Source organism: Nelumbo nucifera, chromosome 1, assembly GCF_055504915.1.
Source record: "Nelumbo nucifera cultivar China Antique chromosome 1, China Antique-T2T, whole genome shotgun sequence".
Taxonomy (NCBI): domain Eukaryota; kingdom Viridiplantae; phylum Streptophyta; class Magnoliopsida; order Proteales; family Nelumbonaceae; genus Nelumbo; species Nelumbo nucifera.
In genome coordinates, this window is record NC_142649.1 from 177,046,739 (window position 1) to 177,072,942 (window position 26,204).

General features: G+C 37.3%; 1 protein-coding gene across 1 annotated transcript; it reads left to right on the top strand.

Moving 5' to 3' along the window:
• Positions 1–407: 407 nt before the first annotated feature.
• On the top strand, positions 408–24,832 carry LOC104600410 (hyperosmolality-gated Ca2+ permeable channel 1.8-like). The gene is made up of 11 exons (XM_010263334.3): positions 408–1,139; positions 5,397–5,549; positions 6,145–6,280; positions 17,041–17,142; positions 17,222–17,341; positions 17,469–17,549; positions 17,761–18,101; positions 20,625–20,870; positions 22,430–22,754; positions 23,034–23,267; positions 24,310–24,832. The coding sequence occupies exons 1-11, from the start codon at positions 826–828 to the stop codon at positions 24,598–24,600; spliced, it is 2,343 nt and encodes a 780-aa protein (XP_010261636.2). The 5' UTR covers positions 408–825; the 3' UTR covers positions 24,601–24,832.
• The last annotated feature ends 1,372 nt before the right edge of the window (positions 24,833–26,204 follow it).

The following is a 26,204-nucleotide window of genomic DNA, read 5'->3' on the forward strand; positions in this document are numbered from 1 at the left end:
TAAAAGGACGAAAACTTCATCAATTTTGAAGTTGAGGGTCCCCCCACCCCACGTCCTTGGCTCTTTACTTTGATTGAGGCTGCACTATTTCCTGCATCACCCTTCAACTAAATTAATTGGGATTCACCAATCAACTTCAACGATGGAAATTTCGGGATTACGTATCTTTTGTCTTCACATTCCATGGAGTTTTATTTTTGTAGCCAAACAGCTAAATCTGAAAAATAACGGATTCAGTTTTCCTTTTCCCTCAGTCCAAGCACACTGAAAGCTGCACTTTTCTTGATTGGACAAGATAAAAGGAGCTGACATCAACATCTTTGACATCTACCATTAGATTGGAATAATTTGACCCCCCAGTGTTTCCACCATTAATAAAATAATCAAGAGGTTCCAAGCCAAAGGCCACCAACGTCTGGTGCCGGGCTACAGATCCAAGATGTACTCCATCAAATCCCAATAAGTTTCTTTCATCATGGTTGCAGAAAGCTTTTCAGCCGAGCGGAATAGCTGAAAGGCTGAAGCTGAGACATGAGAGATGAGAATGGCTACTCTGGCAGCTCAACAAAGATGGCAAGCAGAGAGCCACCATTCTTTCGCCCTCTTACTTATTCTAAGCAAATTCAGTAAAGGCAACCCAAAAAGCCAAACGCCTTGTCACACCACCAACTTAACAATAATATTCTTGTTTCCACTTATTCCATTCTTGCTTTTTTTATCTTCTTCTCTGTAATTCTGTAACTCTGTTCACATCTGCACCGACCCATCTCTTCTTCTCAACCCATTTCTTCTCTGTTGCGTATCTCGGTGTTCCCCTGAGTTTCCATGGCGTCCCTTTCAGATATTGGAGTATCCGCATTCATTAACATAGTCGGTGCTTTTGCTTTCTTGCTGGCTTTTGCTCTTCTGAGGATTCAGCCTGTGAACGATAGAGTTTATTTCCCAAAATGGTATATGACTGGCGGCAGGAGAAGCCCGAGGCATGCTGGGAATGTGGTTGGCAGGTTTGTCAACCTCAATTTCAAGACTTACCTCACTTTCCTCAATTGGATGCCCGAGGCTCTGAAGATGAGCGAGTCGGAGCTTATTAACCACGCTGGCCTCGACTCTGCTGTTTTTCTTCGAATTTACCTTCTTGGGTATGCAAAATTTTCTGAGTTTCTTTTGTTTTTCCTTGAATTATATTCTTGGTTTTGGATTTCACTTTTATTGGTTCTCTCTGTTGGTATGGAGGTTTTCAGCTTTAAACATGGAAAATTGTAGTTAAATTTTGAAAACTCACACTCACTTCACTGGAAGACTTACTAGGACAGGCTGATTTTCAAGTTCATTTCCTAGAATATGCACAAGGATTTAATCATGTCGATTCTGTTGCAGAATTGGGCTATTTTATTCTTTTTTCATCTTCTTTTCCTGGGAAGTAATTATTCTAAGTGGCTCTGGTTTTCTTGACTTCAAACAAGCATAGAGAAATGTAGTCGATTTTGACTACCTTACCCGGCGTTTGGCAACATTTCGACAGAAACATTTCTGGTGCTTCCTGGAAGAGAAAAACAACTAATTTTTGCTCCTGGGAACACCAGAAACGTTCCCCTGGAACATTACCAAATGGCGCCTTACTCTTTCTGTATTTCCTACTGAAATAGATTGCTTTGACTTTAATCTGTAACGTGCAGAGAATTTTCCGTAGATGTTGCTTTTATTAGAGTAATACAGAAATGCCTGGTCTCTTCTTATTCTTTATTTCTTTCTTCTCCCCATTCGTTCCTTTGAGTTACACAGCAATTGCTGGTGCCCAAAGCCTCCATTAGTTGAATTTGTGATTTATGATTCTCAAAATTCAGTACTAAAAAATGATATGGAACTGTAAGGTGAATAAGATTTATTATTTGGTTCTACTAATAAATGTATTAGCACAGTCACACAACAGAGTCCTATCAATGTTATGTGGACATTCCTCTTTATATGATACTGAGAAGATTCAAAATGGGTTGCTAGAGAATGTTATATAGGTCTTTATAAAGGCCCACCAGTCATTAGGTTTCTACATTGTTCAGCCCATCTTGTCAGGGTTACATCAACTCATCAAGTTAAACACTGATGGGAATTCAGTCTTCAAAGCATTTATGGGTATATAAATATTGAAGTGAAACTATAATCAAACATTCAAACTCTTCCTGGTAACATACACAAGACTGTACTCAAAGTTTTACTTAGAATCTCTTACAGATGCCTTAGATGATCTCAGTAATCTTCCGGAAAGAGTTTCTTACTCCAAACACCATGTGGTATATAGAAATTGAAGCAAATCACCAGGTCTTCCTATCTAGACTAGACCATGCAAAAAATAGGTAGATAGAGCGGGGGGGGGGGGGGACTCAATTCTTTACAGAATCCAATAAGACTTGAATCATTGGACCTATAAACTTTTAAGAAGTTCAAACATCTGAAGTGCCATGTTAGATTAAAACAGTCAAGTAAAAATCATGATGTTTGATTTTTATAGATTTTCAGCCAGAAATCTCTAGGATATTTTTCTAGGCATCAAAAACTACTTGAAAATTTTTCCAAGAATCCTTAAAACCAAGAGATTCAAGAATGACAGTCACATAGCCAATAACATTATAACACATAGGTACTATTTTTAACAAAACGAACCGTTTTCAGTAATTATCATATTTACTACTTATAGAAAATCATGACTTACTATTTTTAGTAATTATTATGTATAGTAAAATCAGATTTAGCAATAGGAACCAGGAGAGTATAGAGTGAGATTAAGAGTTGATCAAACTAACAAGATTATTGATAGAAATCCCAAAATGCTAAACAATAAATACAAGCTGAATGAAAGATAAAAAGAGCAATAAGTAAGAACTATAGAAGAAGAAAAATAGATGATTAAGATATTTAATTTATGGATCTGAAGTTGACTAATAAATCTGAAGACACCATCATCAACATCCTTTGTTTTTTGGTAAACATCATTAACATCTTTATGAGGTAATAAATTGGATCTGCATCCTACATTATATCTATTGTTTCTTTTTTCTTTATGAATTAATGAAACCCTTGGAGCTGATTACCAATCCCAAAAAAAAAAAAAAAGAAATAGCAACTGGATGGAAGAACAAAGGGTCCTGCAACAACTTCCATAAGTAGTTGCCAGATACAAAATCTGATGTGGTGAAACTTGGAGCTGATTACCAATCCCAAAAAAAAAAAAAAAAGAAATAGCAACTGGATGGAAGAACAAAGGGTCCTGCAACAACTTCCATAAGTAGTTGCCAGATACAAAATCTGATGTGGTGAAAGAAAATGGTCCAAACTGAAAGTCCAATACAAGCAGACATTTGTCCAAGCAATAATAAAACCAATATTTTTTCAAATCTTTCATACTTAAAAGCTAAATGCAGCCAAAATTTGAATCTTCACTGAGATTTACTCAACCACCAAATTAATAGAACAGTCTACCACTTCATATAGATTATACACCAACATAAGATGAAGAGCTTCAAGAATATTATTGCCAGAGAAAGCAAGAACTCCTAGTCATTAACCAAAGAGCACGTGAAGCATTAGGTATTCTTTGCCAAGGTAAAAATGCTCAGTGCTTCATTGTTCTAAGAAACTATCTTTCCTGCTGCATCTTAGCAATACCCCAGTGCATAAAGTTCCTTACTGTGGGGCTAGATCTTCTTGACCAATACCAAATTCCTAGAACCAGATGTACATGATGGGTCACTTGAACCTGAATTGGTGGAGTCATAAGAATTCAGATCTAATGCCCAGTCAACCCCATTTCCACAACATCTTCTTCGTGCAACAGTAAGCCTAGTGGAAATATCAGTATCATCATTTTCATGGTTTATCCTCAGAAACTTTTCTTGTGACTTATTATCTGAGATAAAGGAGTTTCTGATTGTTTTTTCATGGTTCCCTTTGACATAGTGTTTTCTGGAAGCACTTCAGTTGTGTGAAGGCTCAAGTGGTATCCTAATGCAGTTTTCTCAGTATATTAGTACATATATTAAACTAACTTTTATAAAGTATCAGAAAGTAATCATAAAGGAAAAAACATAAAAGCAATGTCACTTTGTAAAATGCATTGCTATCTTTAAGGGTAAATGGGATCTAAAATGTAATTTGATATTGGGGTTATCAAAGAAGTAGGAATAAGTGGACAATTATTACTTTGGTAAATTACTTACACCTTCCCTGGGTTTTTGGTCAAATACCAAGACTTCCTTTGGGTTTACCTATCAAATTACCCCTTGCAGCTTGGGGTTAAGTTACTTATTCCACCCTTCTGTTAACATGATGTTGGTTTTAGTGAATGAAAGTACTAATGCAATGTGATGTTTAAAACTTTTCAGAAGTTCATTTTACCCTTTCAGGTGACTTCTTTATATTATATGGATGAAAATACCCGTCTTTATACTTTTTGAAGGGACGGACTTTTCTCACCAAAGGCTGTAGCATTAAGGTGGGATGGGAAAAAGTTGAAAAACAGGATCAGAAAAAAGGAAGAAACACTGAGATGATAAAATTGTATTTTGTGTTTATAAATGAGGGTATTTTTGGAAACAGCCTCTCTGTATGTACAGGGGTAAAGCTGTGTACATCTGTCCCTCCCCAGACCCAGCGTTGGTGGGAGCCTCGTGCACTGGGCTGCCCTTTAAATGAGGGTATTTTTGTTAATTTCAAAAAAATATATATTCTTGGAGGCAGAACTAATACTTTTATTGTTAAGGGAACTTTGTAAAATACCTATTTCCATCTTAATTTCACCTCTTTCATTAGAAAACCCCTGCAGTTTGTGGTCAAAGGGGTATAAGTTATTTGGTAAACCCAAGGGGTGGTATAAGTATTTAAATGCATTTTTCCATAATATAATCCGGTTAGTATCAGTTCATTTCTTTCTTAAGTTTTCCTTTTGACTCTGAAACATATCAATGCAGACCGGTGTACTTGGTTTCAAGGTTAGGAGTTGTTATTGGTTTAGTTCTGCCTATAAGAAATAATAACTTTGCCGAAGTACTCATGGTTGTTTGTACTTCTATTACTTTCTCTTTGTTCATTTCTCTCAATGTATCTAACTAATAATTGCTAATTTATCTTTTCACATTCAATGATACACCTTTGTTTACTTCAAAATTTTGGATCAGGACAATTTTATGGTTGATTCATTCATTTATTTTTCTGAAGGGGATATAGAAACTCCTACTGTTAAGTATATTATGGTGGCACTACAGATGATTATATTTTAGTTTCTATTTCATTTTGTCTGATAGGATAACATCTACTACTTTGAGTTTAACAAATTATTAGTGAAACAATTTTGTTATGACCCTAAATTTTATGTTTTTTTTTTTTTTTTTTAATTTATCTTACAGTTTGAAGATTTTCATACCTATGACAATCCTTGCAATCTTAGTTCTTATTCCAGTGAACGTGTCGGGTGGAACGCTGTTTTTTCTAAGAAAAGAATTAGTAGTGAGCGACATTGATAAGCTTTCAATATCAAATGTTCAACCTAAATCTCAGAAGTAAGTTTATGTTTCTTTTATATACTGTTATCTTTTCTTAGATAATGAGAAAAACTATGTTATGACATAGTGCTATGTATAATCTTTACCTAATGGTTAGTCTTTGGGGCATAGATGGTCTGGATACAGAGATGTGTTTTAGTAATAATTCTTGTTACTGATAAAAGAAAAAACTGTGTTTCTGCATGCGCTTGATATGCTATCATGGTAAATTATACATTTTGAAACAGAAATGCTAACACTATGCATAACAAATGAATGTTTCATCTGCTCATGCATCCCTGACAGCTAATCTGGGATATTGTTATTAATTTCAGTAGTTAATTATCCAGATTGGGACACTATATTCCATAAAATTGTTGTTATTGGATGCTATGTGCATTTATTATGCATAGCATTATTATTCCCCATTTTGAAATATATAGCTGGTGTAAGGCCCACCTTGTTTTCCAGGGAAATTGGCAATATTGTTTCATTCCATCTGTTTCAAAGCCTAGCGGAATGTGTAGGCACTTAGTTGTGTTGGTATGGATTTCCATGGATATCATTATAAAATTATAAAACCAAGAGAGGAAATGTTTTGTGTCATTTTCAGATTTTGGGCACACCTATCAATGGCATATTTGTTCACGATATGGACCTGCTACATGCTGTACAAGGAGTATGGTAGAGTAGCATTTATGCGGTTGCATTATTTGGCATCGCAACCTCGGCGTGTAGATCAATTCACTGTGAGAATCTCTTAGACTTTATTTTGGTAAATAATTGTGGAATGTTTATGCATGAACTGATGCTTAAGCAGGAATAACCACATTGGAAAAAACTATGATTTGCTTGTGTCATCAATTGTAGGCTTGAATATTGAGTCAACAGGTGATCTAACATGGCTGTTTCCTGTTAAGAATTTCTGTCTGGTCACTACTCACACATTGTAGTTATTGGCAGAGTGTTTAGGTTTATTGTTATTGCATGCTAATTGGTTTATTGTGATCATTTTCTGCTTATGCTACTTGATCTTGTTATAAGTTACTCCTCTTTTTAACAACATGATTCCGGTTAGCTATTATCTCTTTGATTAATTGAAGCCAACGTTTTAGAAGGCACACATTGAAGTGCACTAGTGAGGCACATTATAAGGCTTGATTGAACCCAGGGAAAAGGCATGCACTTGGTGAGCCTAGACATGTGCTTTGGGTCACCTTGGGCCTAAGCCTAGGCACAATCCTTTTTTTTTAATTTCCTTTTTTGGTTTTTTTTTGAACATTTTTATGTTTTTACACCTTTTTAGTGGTCTATTAACTTATAAACTACCTTTTATTGGTGCACATGCACTAGTAATGATTTATTAACTGTTAAAATAAATAACAACAATGACCTTATGAACCTGAAACCCTAGTTTCTGCGGATTGGATCACATCTAGCAATAACAATACAACTGATCTCTGATTCATAACCCTAAAACAGAATGAAATGTGATTAACCAGCCCCTTTATATATATTGACCGAAATTTCAGGTTGGGGACACTGCCCCTGGCCTCTGCATGGACTTTCCAAAGGGCCCTTTCTTCCTGATCCAGGCCTGTCATCCCTTCATCTCTGTAAAAGGCTCTTATCTTCTAGGGTTAAGAATGCAATGTGTCTAACATCACTTTAGCTACTTGAAGTAATGAAATTAGGAGAAAGACAAACATGTTGAGACCTTAACATGTTTGAATTATTGATTGCTTGAAACAATTTGGTAAGATCTACATTTGTTTGCTTTCACTTTTACTTGGAGCTTGTTTTATCTGTTTTGCTTAGCTAGCATGTTTTTTAAAACAATTAATTTCATTTAAAATTCTTATTGAATATAATATATGTATTAATATTTCTTTTTTATTTTTCCAAAAATATATGCCTTGCTTGCTCTGGGATCAGCCTTGCCTTGCACCTTGGGTGCTAGAAGACCCTTGCACTTTTCTTGCACTTCTCACTTTTAAAACACTGATTGAAGAAAAAGTCAATTATCTGACTGAGCTCTGATTATCTTGAAGTTTAAAATTCTAATCTTGTGCATGGTATTGTTCTGTTCATTCCTCAGGCACTATAAGGCCATTGCATTTTTCTTGTTCCTATTTCTTCTAAAACACTGATTGGAGCAAACAGAAAATGGTTTGATTGAGCTCTAGTCACGTTGAATCAAGTTTAAAATGCTAATTTTATGCATGGTATCAGTCTTTGAAGTATAAAATTTACAAGGTGAATGCACATAATAATCTTTGGATGCATTCAAAGTAGTTTAAAGAAAAATGTGAAGTATATGGACTATTATCATGATAATGATGATTGTTACAGAAATCAAGCAAACTGTTCAAGATAAGAGAGATCAACTGTCTGTTGTAGTTCACACTCATTTATATTCAGAAAATTGGTTTTCAAAGAAATCCTTCAAATTCCTATATATTTTTCTTACCAATAATTATCTCTTCCACTAAAGCTTCCATCCAACTCCAGGAAAATGGACCACAATAAATAATCCCTCTCTTACTTTAAGATACATTTCTGAGAAGCTATCATTAAAAGCTTGATGTTAGTTTGAGATAACAAATTATAGATCACTTCAAACTCCTACTCCTTGATGCATTAATGTATCCCAACCTTGTTTTTTTTTTTGATGAATGAAGAAATTTATTAATTCAGAAAAAACACCACTGAAGAGGCATGAGCTGTTACCTCTTCAGAAAAGTATTACATCAAGATAAAACCGAATTAACCATAAATAAAATTACAAAGCAGCCCAAAATAGCTGCTCCCTTGTAACCCCCTGCTTAGCTAACCCATCCGCTAAGGTGTTTGCTGATCTTCCCACCCATAGAGAGGTAACAGTCATATTTCTTGTAAGCCAGTTTACTCTCCTTAATAAATCTATGTGTTGCCACATGGCTGAAGCTGGGTCTTTCAACAACCCCACCACAATTTGAGAGTCTCCTTCAACTACCAAGTGCTGAGCCCCTAATTGTTCTGCAATTTGAATACCTTGTACCACTGCTAAAATCTCAGCTCTATTAGAGTCTCCTATTCCCACGGGGCCTGAGAACAAGGCTAATATGTTGCTCTCCATGTCTCTCAGCACCCCTCCTATCCCCGATGGGCCTGGGTTTCCTTGGCTGCTGCCATCAAAGTTCAGCTTTACCCATCCTTCAGGCAGAGGGGTCCACACTACAGATTCCCTGTCCTTCCTTGTATGGCTGTTAGCCACCACTACCCAGTTTCTCCAAATATCATCAAAGGAAAAGGAATGAAAGAAGTCCAAAGTTCTCAAGCAGTGAATGACCCTAGTCAAGATACAATCCTCAACAGCCTGAATGCTTCTTTCTTTTTCTTTGAAAATCCTTGCATTCCTTTCTTCCCAAATTGTCCACAATGCAGCTGCTCTAATACATCTCCACATCAATTTTCCTTTTTTTGTAGGCCACACAAAAAAGGAGGGATCGAACAGTTGGCTTAAGTCTGTGGACAGATTCTACTTACACCCAAATAAAGAGAAAATCCAACTCCAAATAGCTCTAGAAAAGGAACAAGATACAAGTAGGTGGGAGTAATCCTCACTACTAGCCCTGCAAAGTACACACCAGTTAGGGGATAAACACATGAAAAGCCTTTTCCTCTGCAAGAAACCCAAGGTATTAATCTTCCTATAAAACACCTCCTAGCAGAAAATAACAATTAGGTGGAACAGGTCCAGACCAAATCTCCTTAGTTGGAAAACCCCACTGACTCAAGGAAGAGAAAAGAGCCTTGAAAAAGGAAGCACAAGAAAAGTAACCTTTTGGATGAGGGGACCATAATCTCACATCTACACTAAGAGGGTCCAAAAAAACATTGTCAAGCAGAGACAACAGGTCTGAAGCACTATTAAGTTCATCATCCCTCAACTCTCTCTGAAAGCCAAGGTCCCAACTTAAGGACGAGGGTGAAAAAGGAGAAGGGAGAAAATGAGAGAGAGCTTTTTCCTTGTAAAGGGAAATAGAATAAAGGGACGGAAATTGGTCCTTTAAAGCAACAAAACCCACCCAAGTGTCTTCCCAGAATAAAATAGAGAGTTAGCAGAGTTGACATCATACCTGACAAGGTTGAGAAATTGAGGGAGGATACTCCGGATTGCTTTCCAAGGAGATGCCAACGTTGCTTGCCATGATACACCCTCATCCCATCCATTTTCTAGTCTGCCATGTATACTCGCTATTCACTTCGTGCCACAACCTCTCCCTTTCTCTAGGCCATCTCCACAACCATTTTCCTAAGAGGGCTTTATTCTTGAGAGTTAACCTTCCTAACCCCAGTCCACCTTCCTCTTTGCTCCTACATACTATTCCCAATTAATTAAATGATCTTTCTTTTCCTCCCTTGGCTCCCACAGAAAATTTCTCGTTAAACTCTCTAACTTCTTAGCCTCCCTATTAGGAATCCTAAAAACAAATAAGAAATAGATCGGTAGGTTTGCTAGGGTGGCTCTCAATAAAGTCACTCTACCCCTATAGAGATATAGTTCCTTTTCCAAGCAGCTAATCTTTTCTCAAACTTTTCCAAAACTAGGCTCCAAAAACTACTCTCTTTTGGGTTAGCCCCTAGAGGGAGACCTAGGTACTGCAAGTGCCACAAAGAGACAGGACAACCTAGACAATCTTCCACAGACTGAAGACTCTCCTCATCCATATTGACTCCTTCCACACAACTCTTATCCATGTTTATCTTCAAATTGGAGGCCTTCTCAAACTATTGTAACAATGCTCTAAGGTTCCTCACTCTTTGCCTATCACCCCCTTCACAAAATATTATGATATCATCAGCAAACTATAGATGGTTACTTGGACATTGTTCCTTCCTATCCTCCAACCACTCACCTCCTCTTCCCTATCTGCCTTAGAGATTAATCTACTGAAAACATCTACCACTAAGGTGAAAAGAAACGGGGAGAGTGGGTCACCTTGTCTAAGGCCTCTACAAGCTGGGAAAAAATCTCTGACCATCCCATTGACCAAGACTGAGTAATGGCAGGAACTAATACATCCCTTTACCCAGTTACACCATCTATCTCAGTTGAAAAACAACCCACTTGATGTATGGATGTTTGAGCAAACCAGAAAATAAACAAACAAGAGAGGAAGAGAAGAGAGAGCTGGCGGCAATGAGTGTTGGAGAGTAAGAGGTTCGAACATAACTACTCTCTAACACTCTAAACATCTTATTAATAAGTTAATTTTTGACAAATTACAGAGAGGCCCTTGAGTGGGCAGGAAAATACAAAAACAGATCATTATAGAGTATGGGCCCAGAATAAGGCCCACAACAGAGAGAAACATAACATAACATGAAATGACAGTCTATGGGCCATTCGGCCCATCTTCTCTACACTCCCCCTCAAGCTGAGCATAGATGTTAATCATGCCCAGCTTGCCAGTGTCATATTGAAGCCTTTCCTTGGAAATGCCCTTGGTGAGGAAATCTGTCAATTGTCCTTCAGAAGTAATGAATGGAAGACACACTTCACCGGAGGAGACTCTTTCACGAATAAAGTGTCTATCAACCTCAATATGTTTGGTTTTATCATGTTGTACCGGGTTGTGAGCAATGTTGATGGCAGCCTGATTATCACAGTACAACATCATGGGTTTGTCATGATCAATCCCAAGTTCTTCCATTAAAGACCTTAGCCACAACAAGTCCGAGACTCCATGTGCCATGGCTCTATATTCTGCTTCTGCGGAGGATCGAGCCACAACTGTTTGTTTCTTATTCCTCCAAGAGACAACATTACCAGCCACCAGACTGCAATACCCTGAAGTAGATCTTCTATCATCAATATTTCTAGCCCAATCAACATCAGTATAGGCTTCAAGTTTCAGATGACCATGTTTGGCAAATAGAATTCCTTTTCCTGGAGAGCCTTTCAGATAGCACAAAATCCGTTTTGCTGCTGCCATATGGGTATCTCTAGGAGCATGCATAAACTAGCTAATGCAACTGACAGCATACGCAATATCTGGCCTAGTCATGCACAAGTACAAAAGCTTCCCAAGAAGTCTCTGAAAGATCCCTTTGTCTTCCAACAAAGTTCCATCCGAAGCTGAAAGTTTGTGACTCATATCAATAGGAGTTGCAGCTGGTCTTGCACCCAATTTTCCAGTTTCAGACAACAAATCAAGGACATATTTCCTCTGGGAAATAAGAATCCCATTCCTGGATCTGGCAACTTCTATGCCAAGGAAGTATCTCAACTCTCCCAGATCCTTAATCTCAAATTCTGTACGGAGGAAAGACTTAAGGGCCAGAATGCCTGAGGCATCATCACCATTCACTATAATGTCATCAACATACACAATGAGATACACTGCTAGAGATCCACTTTTCTTCACAAAAAGAGTATGATCTGACTGTGTCTGAACACAGCCGAATTTAACAAGTGCAGCTCTAAATCTCTCAAACCAGGCTCTAGGAGATTGTTTGAGGCCATAAAGAGATTTCTTCAGTTTACATACCTTTCCTTGCATATCTTTCCCATACATTCCTGGAGGAAGACACATGTAGACCTCCTCATATAAGTCACCATTCAGAAATGCATTCTTTACATCTAACTGATAGAGAGGCCAATCAAAGTGAGCTTCCAGAGATAAAAGAACCCTCACAGATGTCATCTTAGCAACAGGGGCAAAAATCTCCAGATAGTCAATCCCATATGTCTGTGTGTAGCCTTTTGCAACAAGTCTGGCCTTGTACCTCTCAATAGTCCCATCTGCCCTGTATTTAATGGTAAAAACCCACTTGCATCCAATTGGATCATTCCCTTCAGGAAAATCCACCACCTCCCAAGTACCATTTTCATGTAGAGCATCCATTTCAGTCTGCATGGCATCTCTCCATTCTGGAATCCCAAGAGCTTCTGATACAGACCTAGGAATGGGGTTAGAAGCAACTGAAGAGAGGTAGACACAATGTGAAGGGGAAAGTAGGTCATAAGAAAGGTGTTTGGAAATGCAGTGTGCAGTACACTTCCACTTTCCTTTCCTAACTGCAATGGGGACATCAAGATCTGGGAAGGATGATTCCAAAGGAGCTGAAGCAATACCTGTTATCTCACCTGTGATTGGAAGTGTATGAGCCTCATCTGTTGTAAGCGAAACCACTTGCTCATTCCTGGATCTCTGCCTTTGATACACTTTGGGATTATGGGTAGGACGAGGAGGTAAAGAAATAGGAGCACTAGGACAAGAGGAATGAAGTGGCTGATCCTCCTTCGATTCATTTGGTGAGGATACAGATTTGTCAAGAGACTCAACAGGGACAAATCACCTTCCGAGACTTCAGGTCCTGAAACACACAGTGAGAAGGGAAAAATGTTACACAACAATTCAATGACTTGGTCAAGCTACTTACAGATAACAAGTTGGTATTTAACTTAGGTACATGAAGAGGGGAAGATAAAGAGTAAAGAGTCTGTAGGCTTGACAGTTCCCTTGCCAGAAATAGGGGCAAGAGAACCATCACCTAAGGTGATTTTGTCACGACCAGGAAGCAAATCACATGACAAACAAAGTGGAAAGGTTGGTCATGTGATCAGAAGCACCTGAGTCAATGATCCAAGGGGTCTTGGGATTACCTGAGGTGGATGCATGGTTAGCAGAAGCCCTTATACCTGAGTGAGCAAATGCGGTGGTGGCTGGACTTCCAGAAGGGTTGGATGATGAAGTTACACCTTCAAGCTGGCTGATCATTTTTCCAAACTTCTCATATTCAGCTTTCATGGCTGCCAATTGTGCACTGGCAGACTCAACCTTTGTATCTGTACTTGTGGCTGCATGTGCACTTCCTGTCTTTCTATCATTCTTCTTCTAGAATCGGATGGGGACAAGACTGGGATGTAATTTCTAGCACTTGTCCTTGGTGTGTTTCGGCTTCTTGCAATGTTCACACACCACCTCCTTCTTTCCTGTGCCACTGGGAGCTCCTGTAACCCCTTTGGGTTTAATTCTCATATTTGCAAAATGATCATTGGTACTAACTCCTTGAACCTGCACTTGCCTCCTACTTTCTTCACTACTGACCAAAGAATATGCTTGAGACAATGAAACATCTTCCTTGGACAAGATGTTTTGCTTTGTAATGTCATATTCAGAATTCAGCCCTGTCAAGAACTCAAAGACCATATTCCTTTCAACCAATTTCCTGTATGTTTAAGCATCCTTAGGTGTATCCCATGTCACAGCCTCTATCAAATCAATCTCTTGCCATATAGATTTTAGGGCTGAGAAGTATGCTGCAAGTGACTTCTCCCCCTGTCTTAGATTCTTCACATCACTTCTCAGTTTGTAAGCTCTGGCAACATTCAACTTCTGGGAGTAAGTTTCTGCAACACTATCCCAGATTTCTTTAGCCGAGTTCATCCACAGATAATGCTGACTAATCTGTGGCTGCATTGAGTTTACAAGCCACCCAATCACTGTGTAGTTTTTTTGCACCCATCTCTCATAAGATGGATCATCCTCTGGAGGAGCTTTCTTGCTCCCAGAAATAAAACCCCATTTTCCTTTGCTACAAATATGGATTTTCACTGATTGTGACCAAGACAAGTAGTTGGTCCCATCAAGCTTAACTGTAGTTACAGCCAGCATAGAATCGGTTGGGGTTCCCAAAATCTGTCCATATTCAACAGCATTCTTGTTTTCAAGGCTTGAGAAATCCATCATGTACAGGCTCCAATTAGGATTTTCAATAGGTTTTCCAAGGTACTGGGGTCTTGATGAGTTTAGTTTGAGCTGAATAGGCAACAACAACTAGCTCACAGAATCAGTTCAATCTTGATAACTGTGACAGTCCAGTTCGGTGGTAGTTCTTTCTTTACTGTTTCAGCCTTCAAAGGACACCCAGCAAACCTCCAATCACAAGGTATTTCAGGTTCCCAACAGCCGTTGTCCCAAAGAGAAGAAAAAAGGGGCCACAGTCCTTAAGAGACCTTTTGTCGAACACTCAGTGTGCAGTAGTTAACAGCCTACTGTTAACTAGAAGAAACCACTTCAAAGTGTTCAGTATAGGTCCAAGAAGAGGCTGGGATGAAGATGAGACTAGTACCACTTAGTTTTAGATCAGTTTCAGCAGCTTGGCAGTCCAATAATCAGCCAAATAGCACTTCCAAAACAACCCAGAAATTTTTGAGTAGAATCAGTCCAGCAACAGTGGGCCGAATGGAGGTGGGCTTTGAATGCTTTAACAGTCCTCCCAAACAATAAAAATAACCCAGCAAAGGACTGAGAAAAGACTTACAGCAAGAGAGTCTCTGGTTTGAACTATAAACCAGGCCGAACACTTGTTCTCTGAGATAACTTCGAAATTCTTTTTCTCTGATTTCAAATCAGGCCAAACAACTTGCTCTCTGATTCTTCCTGGTCACCGAACCCTTCTCCAAGTGTATAGAAACTTGGGCACCCTCCAATGACCTCCAAGAACCAGGCGGATGACTGTAAACTTTCAGCCCTAGAACCTCCTCATGTAGTTGGCTGAACTAGAATCACATGAGGGACACGCCAAGCAATGGCCCGCTCTGATACCAAGTTGAAAAACAACCCACTTGATGTATGAAACTGTTTGAGATTGGATGCAAACCAGAAAATAAACAAACAAGAGAGGAAGAGAAGAGAGAGCTGACGGCAATGAGTGTTAGAGAGTAAGAGGTTCGAACATAACTACTCTCTAACACTCTAAACATCTTATTAATAAGTTAATCTTTGACAAATTACAGAGAGGCCCTTGAGTGGGCAGGAAAATACAAAAACAAAACATTACAGAGTATGGGCCCAAAATAAGGCCCACAACAGAGAGAAACATAACATAACATGAAATGACAGTCTATGGGCCATTCAGCCCATCTTCTCTTCAATCTCCAAAGCCAAAACACCCAAGGATCCCTAGCAAAAAACTCCAATCCACAAGATCATAAGCCTTCTCTAAGTCTAGCTTACATGCAAAACCTTGGTTCCCCGACTTTCTCATGTCCTCCACACACTCATTTGCTATTAGGATCTGATCTATTATTTGCCTTCCTTGCACGAATGCACCTTGTGCTTGACTAATGATGGATGGTAGCACTATTCGGATTCTCATGGACAACACTTTGGCCAAGATTTTATAGATGCTTGTCACCAAACTAATCAGCCTATAATCCCTAGGGTGCTTTGCATCTATTTTCTTTGGGATAAGGGCTAAGAAGGTTGCATTAACTCTAGGGCTTACCTTTTTTTTTATCTATAAATTCCTGAAATACCCCAACAAGATCTTCTTTAACCACATCCCAACAATCTTGATAAAAAGCCATTGTGAAGCCATCTGGACTAGGTGCTTTGGATCTATCCATTGAAAACACTGCATGCCTGATATCTTCTCCACTGAAATCCCTTTCTAACCAATTTGCTTGTTCTTTTGTTATCCTAGTCCAATCCAAATCTTCCAATGTTGGCCTATTATTCAAAGGTTTCCTATAGATTGATTTGAAGTGATCCACAAACAACCTTGCTATCTCATCTTGATTTGTTACTTCCTCCCCATTCACCTCTAACTTGGCCACAAAATTTTTTCTTCTCCTCCTATTGGCCAGCGCATGGAAAAATTTTGTGTTCCCATCCCCTTCCTTAATCTGTTTATGTCTTGACTTTTGCCTCCATCAAATTTCTTCTCTTAAAAGGACCTCTTCCAAATCCTTCTTTAGGTTTCTTCTCAACACCCTTTCTTGCTCACTCATCATCCTCTGGGCTTCTTTGGAATCTAATTCCTCAATCCTAGACAATAACCTAATTTTTTGCTCCTCCACTCTTCCAAAATGTTCCCTGTTCCACTCCTTAATTTTGGATCTCAACCTCTTCAGCTTTTTGTGGAATCTCACTCCCTTCCATTTCACCCCTCTTAACTCTTCTCTCTACCACTCCCCAATCTGATGCACGAAGTCCGGGTGAGTCAGCCACATATTCTCAAATATCCCAACCTTGTTTTGATGCCATATATTACTATAGAGAGATTGAAGTTCTCAAGGGTTCACTCAAACGTCAAACCAAAACCACAAGTGGAGAAAACAAGAAAAAATTCTAAGGGGTACCTAGACTTGGTCAACCTCCACCTATGAAAGGCCATGTACTTTATAAGAGAGGCTTATATGTACAATTACAACATTGCTCCCCCTTTTTATAGGCACAACTTGAAAATTGAAATCTAAAGGGTAGATTATTGTATCTATAATCCTTATGCAATGATGACCTACTCCGATTTGTTATTCCTTTTTTTTTTTTTTTTGCAAAAATTGTGCAATTTATATATTGACGAGAAGTTGTATATGAATTAATCAATATGTATTCTTATTCACTTATTGCACACCTGTTTTGTACATTATCAGAAGTTTATCATACCATCTAGTTCCCTATTAATTGAAAGTTGATAATGCAATGTTGTTTTACATCTGGATATTCTGCAGGTAGTGGTCAGAAATGTGCCTCATGTTTCTGGTCACTCACTATCAGAAAGCGTGGATCATTTTTTCCAAACTAATCATCCAAACAGTTATCTTGGTCACCAGGTATTACATTTCCTGTTGTTTTGTTTGTGTATCTGCGTGTGTGTAACTTATTGAAAGGGGTACTAATACCTTACTTCAGGCTGTCTATAATGCAAACAAATTTGCCAGACTTGTAAGGAAAAGGGAAAGGCTCCAAAATTGGCTGGACTATAACCAACTTAAGTATGAACGTCATCCAGACAAGAGGCCAACTAGAAGGGTATATAATTAGAATGTTTCAAATTTATTTGGATAACCATATAGTCATAAAAGCTAGTAGATGGTGTTAAAATTTTATGTTTCTGTGGAACTTTAACAAGTAGCTTATGTACCTCTTCACATTTCAGACAGGATTTCTTGGGCTTTGGGGTGAAAGAGTGGATTCTATTGAGTTCTACAAGAAAAAGATGCAGGACCTTGATAAAAAGGTAAGTTGGCACTTATTACATTTATAGAAACTAATCATACTTGGTTCTTTTATTTTAAATATGATGTCTCTATTATTTTTTGAATGCTTTTGTATCACATAGGGCCAATGCATATTACTGTGGAAACTTGATTTAAAGATGGAATGATCTCAAGAATCCTTTTGATCAATTTTCTATTGTGTATATATGTTATCCTTGTGTTGTTCTTCAGATGGCATTAGAACGCGCGAAGATTCTCAAAGATCCAAAGGCTATCATGCCAGTGGCTTTTGTCTCATTCAACTCGAGATGGGGAGCTGCTGTATGTGCACAGACACAGCAGAGCAAGAATCCCACACTATGGCTTACTAATTGGGCTCCAGAACCCCGTGATGTGTACTGGAAGAATCTTGCTATACCATTTGTGTCTCTAAGTATCCGAAAGCTTGTAATATCAGTGTCAGTGTTTGCTTTGGTTTTCTTCTACATGATACCCATTGCATTTGTCCAGTCACTTGCAAATCTTGAGGGTCTTGAAAGGGTTGCTCCATGGCTCAGGCCAGTCATAGAATTGTAAGTAATTTCTTTCTTGTACCTTTCAAAGAAGTAATTTCTTTATTGTCTTGGTGCCTTTATATTTTATGAGAAATTGCACTACTTCCAAACCACATTATTTTCAATGAAACTGCAGAGGTTTAAAAAATGGAATTTAAACTTGAATGTTGCAATATATATTTGAAATTTAAACTTGAAAGTTGTTACAGATCTTCTATTTATCTCTCTTTATTTTTTTAATCCAAACTAAATGGGTATGTACAATAAAGAGTATGGTGGGCTAAGTAATAGAATTTGTAGTTTTATTTGGAAAATTGCTCTGGAGATTTGGTGGGTAAAGGGGTGCTCTATAGAGGAAAATGGTTTCTTAGATACATGGGTTGGAAAATGTGTGATGGTTTAGAACCATTGGTGTGTGGTTGGAAAACGTGTGATGGTTTAGAATTAAGATAAGCTTTTTATTTCTCCTTTGTAGGTGATGAGTCATTATTACTAATACAAATATGCAATATGCAAGATGTGCAAAAAGATTCACTCATGGATGTTGTGGTCCCAATGCAGTAGGATATGCACCTAATGAAAAATTTACAACGTGACTTCATGACTTTGCATTGGACAATCCAAGGCTTGGTGATGTAGGATGGAAGGAGAGAAGTCGTACTAGGGTGAATGTGGTGGGAAGAAGAGGGAGAATTAAGAATCTGAATTATGAGGGTAAGAGATCCAGATCTGAATGGAGAAGAGAAAGAGAAGAAAGATTGCATGTTTAGAAAAAAAAAGAGAAAATACACTATTATCCACAGATAACTCTGAATAAACTTTCTATTTCATTAATTCCCCTCTTCAATTTCAACTAGAATGACTCTATTTATAGACTAATCATAAGGGTTTGGATCTCCCTTTACAGATTCCAACTTCAATTAAGAAACTTACTCAAAACAAATTACCAAGACTATCAAATAGGGACTCTGACTCCAAAAATAACTGTAATAACTCATTTTAATCTTAATTAAAACTAACTTATTGTAAGGACAATAGAAATTACTAAAAATAGTAAATCCAAAAGTTACCATAAATCATAGTTTGGGTTTCTACCAAGAATAGTAAATGTGTAGAAGATGAAACTTAATCCTACCCCTAAGACACCAAAAACCTAGAAAATGAATTTTAAAGAACTCAAAAATAGAAAAATTCAAAACAACCAATGAGGAATCAGAACAAAGTGGGTTTCTTTTCCATGAAGAAAAATGGTTTCTTTCACTATTGGTTATTTCCTTTCTTCGACCCCTTCATCACTTGGTCATGATTCATCCAAAGAAAGGCTGTCTGAAGTCCTAGTATTAGTTGTGGTGCTTGTACTTGGATCATCACTAGGCTTTGAGCCATATGAGATGTAAACTTTTAAAAGCACTAACATTAAGTGAAAATTTCAATTATCCACATTCTCTTATTATTACCCTTGATTTACAAGGTATTTTACATCTAATACTTAATGTTATTGCTTACTAGTCACATGGCATGTATGATCTATGACAGATGGATTGGACATATGCGTTCAATGGGTGAAGAGAGAGAAGACCAAAAAAAATAAAAAGAAAAAAAAAGAAAAATTGTGGAGATTTTAAGTGGAAGGGAGAAGTTTGGGAGTTGAAAATAGAGGGGATGAAACTCTTCCTATAATACAAACATGGTTTGCAATTTCAATATAGATGGACATTTTTCCATGTAGAGCTGGAAAATATAAAAAGTGAAGGAAATTTTCTAAAAACATGGAATTTATTAATAAACCTTAAAGGAAACTTTAGAAGAATTATGAGAGACTTCAAGAGGTATCTTTCTCTTTGTTTCCCTTTTAGTCTTTTATCTATCTTCTCTTTATTATTTATTTTATGTCATTTACTTTGCATTTTGGGTTTTCTCCTTTTTGTCATTGTACATTTTGATTAGATTGAGAATCCCCTTCTGTAGTTTAGTTCCTTCTTTTTCTTTTGAATTATACTGACTTAGTAAGTGATTCATATCAAAATAGTAAACCAATCGTATCATCACTGAAAGCCATTTGTTCTTTTAGGAAAAGATTTTCAAAAACTATGATGGTTTAGTGAAATATCAAAAAATTTCTACTAATATTCTAGACTTTTAAACCTTAAATGTGTATTCTATCAATTAAATTGAAAATGTTGTTGACACATAAATATATCAGAGATTTTAGGAAAAAATATTATTGGATAATTTGACATTGCCCCTAGCAAAATTGGGAAATTTCAGAGAAATTTGGCCAAATGTCACTGATTTATAATTTATGCTATACATGATTTTATCTCTCCCACTTGTGGGATTGCATTGCCATCTTTTGAAAAGGAAACATCATGCTTTGGACGAGGTTAGTTCATCTGTTGAGACCCTCTTCCTTTTGGTTTCTTAGTCATATCTTTGCATAAGCAATGTAATCATTTCACTAGCTTCTTTAAATATCTGTGGAGTAATTTTTTGAACTTCTGTTCAGCTTTACAAACATTGACTGTGGATACTTGTATGCAGGAAAATCATCAAATCATTCCTTCAGGGTTTCCTTCCTGGTCTAGCCCTTAAGATCTTCATGTACATTCTACCTACAGTGCTGATGATTATGTCAAAAGTTGAAGGTCATTTATCAATATCATCACTTGAAAGAAAGGCATCAGCTAAATATTACTATTTTATGTTGGTGAATGTCTTCTTAGGAAGCATAGTGACTGGAACAGCTTTTGAGCAACTTGATTCCTTCCTTCATCAATCACCCACCCAGTAATCTTCCGTATCCTTCTGAATAGACCCTACCATTTTTTCTTTTTAATTTCTGTTAGGATAATGGGTGCTAGTATTCTGTTGATAGATGTTGTTCATGGGCTTTATTCTTTTTCTTTTATATTATTTTTTATAGTTGTTGGGCCTTGACCCATAGTGCTTTAGTTAATTGTTGTTTCAGCGGCCCTATTAGGGGCATATTTGTCCTTGTACCTTTCTTGATGGTTTTAGTATAAATATCAATGGTATGGGGCAGCCATATATTTTTGGCTCCCCTTTCCTTCTCTTTTACTTTTCCCCTCCTTTTCTTCTTCTCTTCTACTGCTTGGGACACCTTTTCTTGTTCAGTTACCTCCTTTTTATTCTTATTTTTTCAGGTTACAGCTTTCTACTTATTCCATTTCTATTATCTGTTCATAATGAACCAAAGGAGTTTTACCCTTCTCTAGTGAATTAATAGTTTTTTGTTCATGGTAACTATGAAAAAAGAATCATTACATTTTTTTTTTGTGTTCCATTTGTATCCCATATGATCAAGGACTGGTAGAGTATTGGTGCAGAGAATGCTTATGGACCCTAGTACAAAGCTATTTTAGAAAGTGCTCCTTTCACAGGGGAGGCTCATTTTCTGGGTGTGCCTCACCAACTTGTTGCTATAATTTGATGAACTAGCCTTGAATTTAATGTTTGAATTGGTTATTTGCCATGTAGTAGGTTGTACTGATGATTTTTGGAGTTTAAATAATTTATAATATGTAGAATTTAACCTTAAGGATACAACCTTTGTGTTAATGATATGGTGCTCTAACTTATTGAGCTAGTACGATTTCATTTCTTTCAGAATTTAGATTTTCATATTGTTATATATTAAGTTTTCTTTTTAAGTTTTTTTTGTTAGTGGTGCCTCAATTCAAGCACATATGTCATTGTGCGGCTTTTAGAATCCCTCTGTTTTAGTTGTGAATTGCACTTATAAAATACTAGTACAATTTTATTTGAATTTTTCTCAAACTAAAGCTGATGGAAACAAAAAAGCTTCCAAGTTAATACCAAGAATGTAGGATACAATAATTTAAGTATAAATAGGTGCCCAGAATAGTTTACTCCCACCCCCAAAAAAAACTTTTATTTTTTTAGCAGTTAAACCTTATATATATTTTAGTTTGTGGGATTTTATATATAGAACCACAAGAATGCCTATTTAGGCCTAAGAAAGAGCAAAAAGAAAAACAGAACAAATAATACAGTGCTACTGCTTTACATGAACAAAGTGAGTTGGCTATGTAGTACAACCCCTCTTTTCACAATTTAATAGTAATGTATTGATTAAAGAAGTGGTGATCTTAGGTCAATTGAATATCATATATTTTGAAACATTTGAATTCACAAGTTTCTGACAGAGCTTCAAAAATTGAATTTATTTCATTTTTAAAATTTTTTTATGGTGGAGACATCATGTAGTCCATAAGAGAGCCATCTGTCTTCCTATTACATCTTTCTTCTCCAACTGCTATCTCACAAAGATTTGGGTGGTTGATACAGTTTTGTCCTTGTTGCAGAATCCCTAGAACCATTGGTGTTTCAATACCCATGAAGGCCACCTTTTTTATTACATATATAATGGTTGATGGATGGGCTGGCATTGCAAGTGAAATTCTAAGACTGAAGTCACTTGTAATATATCACCTCAAGAACATGTTCCTGGTGAAAACAGAAAGAGACAGAGAGAAGGCAATGGACCCTGGAAGTGTGGGGCTTCCAGAGACTCTTCCGACACTCCAACTATATTTCCTTCTTGGAATTGTGTATGCCGTGGTCACTCCAATCCTTCTTCCTTTCATACTTGTCTTCTTTGGCTTTGCATACCTTGTTTACCGCCATCAGGTTACTCACTTATCACATGCTGGGGTTTTGTTTTCCCTTCATGATGTATCTTCATGGTGCTTATTGATGCAGCAGTTCCAGCAAAATACTTGCTGGACATGGTTGAAATTTTTTGAATACAATAGAGATTTGGACTTGTTACTCTGGGAAGATAAGCTAATTAATAATTTGTTGACACACTTCTATGATAATTCATCTTTTTCAAGTTATATTCTCTATTTTAATTCTTTCTTGCTTTGAGTCATTGGTGATGGAGCTCTCACTTGTTGGATCTTTCAGATTATCAATGTGTATAATCAAGAATATGAGAGTGTAGCTGCATTCTGGCCACATGTCCACAGTCGCATAATTGCAAGCTTGTTGATATCTCATCTTCTTCTAATGGGCCTCCTCAGCACAAAAAAGGCTGCTAATTCTACTCCTCTACTTGTTGTACTGCCCATATTAACTCTGTGGTTCCACAAATACTGCAAAAGTCGATTTGAACCTGCATTCAGAAAGTACCCACTGGAGGTAAGCTCCCTCCTTAGCATGCTTGACATATTTTTGTTTCATTTGCACCACATTTTGATGGGAAAAGGAAATTGTATGTGACAGGAGAATACCACATAGGCCAAAAACAAAGTTATGTAAAATGGTCATTAGGTCAGAAATGTCGTATGGAGCAGAGTGTTGGGCAGTCAAGAAACAACATGTCCAAAGAAATGAGTGTAGCAGAAATGTGAATGTTGGAATGGATGAGTGGGAAAACTAGGAGGATTAGGATCAGAAATGAGCATACTCATAGGACCTCCTCTGTTGGTTAGAAAGTTTTTCACCAATAAAGATACAAAAGAGTTGGTAGCCTAAAAGATGATAAAATGAGTGAAAGTAGACTAAAATAGTTTGGTCATGTTCTGAGAAGATCATCTATAACAACAGTGAGAAGTGAACTGCTGAAAGTTGAAAGGTCTAGAAGAGCTATGGGTAGGTCAGAAAGGACGTTGGTTGAAGTAGTCAGAAATATTGGGAGCCCATTATTTACCAATGGATATGTCACTGAACATAGTGGATTGGTGGAAAATGATTCTTGTAACCAACCCCACATCCACTACACCCGGAGGAGGTTAGTGGTGGGCTTCAGGCTATCGTTGGCTCAAGCCCTCCACATCCATTACAAACCTTGATGAAATTTTCCATTAAGATTCTTTCCCACAAAAGAACCTTGGGGTCGGATCATGGAGCGGGCCACAAACTGAAATTCAAGTCACAGCTCAACATATATCATAGCATTGTGGCTCAATATGTTTTCGATTCTTCACCATTGAAGGTCGAAAAGTTGTGGGAGCTTTGTCCATTCTCAAGTTTTAAAATTAATTGTTCCATCTTTTAATGATAAAATTTCCTATTTTACCATAACCGAGATGGTCTATGTGTGGTAAAATAAATTGCAAATTATTTTATGTTAAGAATATTGGCTTAGGCATTATCTCTTGTTTTGTATTTAATACTTCAAATGGGTATTCCATTCCTAAATTTTCATGAACTACTATGTTGTTTTTATTTAATTTTTCAGGAGGCCATGGCAAAGGATACAATGGAGCGAGCTTCAGAACCTAACCTCAATCTAAAAGCTTACTTGGCTGATGCATACCTGCACCCTATTTTCCAGTCATTCGAGGATGTAGAGTTGGTTGAAGTCAGAGTAGATAAGAACCAATCTCACATGACTACCAACCAATCTCCTAGGACCACCTCCTCAATGAGTGAACTAAGTTCTCCTTCCCCACCTCATTATGTTTACCATTATGAGAATAATGTTTACCATTATGACAATAATGTTTATCATTATGACAATTATCCCTGAATTGGCAGTATGCATACCTGCAAGGTACCAAGCCTGCATTGTCATCTGCTGGCCTGTTGTAATTTTTCTTTCATTCGTTTTATTGTAAATGGGTAGTAACCTTTGCTTCAGACACGAACTTGAAAGTGTTCTTAGGATTGAAATGCCCAGTTCTATTTGTTTGAACTGGTAATTGTAGATTATTATAATATTTTGAAAATTATACGTAAATTTGTTTATATTCTTATTTCTACAGCTTGGCTCCAGATTTCAATGGCATAAAATGGCAGTTCTTATTGTAAATCAACTTGTATGAAAAATACTGTGGTGGATACACAGAAATATTGCGGTTGCTGTTGCATGGGGCTTGATGGATCTCCTGCTGCAACCTTAAACAATGGGATGTTTGGTACAGTGACGTTGCATTGCTGCTGCGTTTTGGGTTGATTGATACAAATTTGTGAGAAATGTGTTGTCAATTAATTGATAGGTGTCATTTCATGATTAATCATTACTATTTATGGTTGAAATGTCAAAGTTGACATTTTGGGTAGAATGGTTTTGTTTTCTAAAACAAAAGCAACTGCCATATATGTTGGCAAAAATGTAACACCCCCTTCAAAAATGTTGGCCGGTTATAACTTGCAACGTGGCTTTCTTACCACTGAAATGATAATCTATTTCAATGTGCTTTGTTTGTTTATGTTGTGACTTAGTTATCATTACAACTCTATGGGCCCAATACAGTGCAATCCCAAATTAGAAAATAATTGTCTAAGCCATATATATAGTTCACTTGTAGCAGCTTTCATCGAATGATACTCAGCTTCTGCAAATAATCTAGACATGGTATATATGCTGCTTCTTTATTTTCCAGAATAATGGGGAAGAACCGAAAGTGGTGAAATACCCTGTAATCGATCGATTTGTCATGGGACATGCAACCCAATCAGAATTGCAATAGGCACATAATTTGAGGTCACTTGAGGAGGACTTGTGGATAGGGCCATAGGGGTGCAATTTGGGTGAAATTGGGTCAGTAATTTGTCAAAAATTGAACAGGCCCGACCCAAAAACCCAGACCCGGTGCAGTGTAAAGTCGACCCAGACCCAGATTAAGTACACAGGGAAGAAATTGGGGTTGAAAATAAGCAAGCATATCGACTTCCTTTAAGAATGTCCCAAGTGCATATTTCTTGTTGACATAACTACATAAGAGCTAGGAAGATGCTAGCTTGTGAATATGCTCCAAGGTCCTTGACGACAAATACAAAAAAGTTATTTCTTGTGATGATTAAATCAACATGGACCAAAACCATTGGCAGATTTTACAAACCAATTTTGTGAGGCCTGCTTTAATTTAGACCAATACAACAATTTGTGTAGCTTGCATATCGCGTGTCACCATCTCTCGACAGCAGCACGACGGTAACAAGTTTGCCAAAGACGTGCTTTGTAACATTCTGTGGAGCCGTTGGCATGTTTGTTTGTATCCTTTGGTGACAATTCATGCTTTGTAGCATTCTATGGAGCCGTTGGCATGTTTGTGTGTATCATTTGGTGACACGCTTTATAGAATTATTGTATATGATTTTATATACCCATTTGGAGCCAATTGATACATT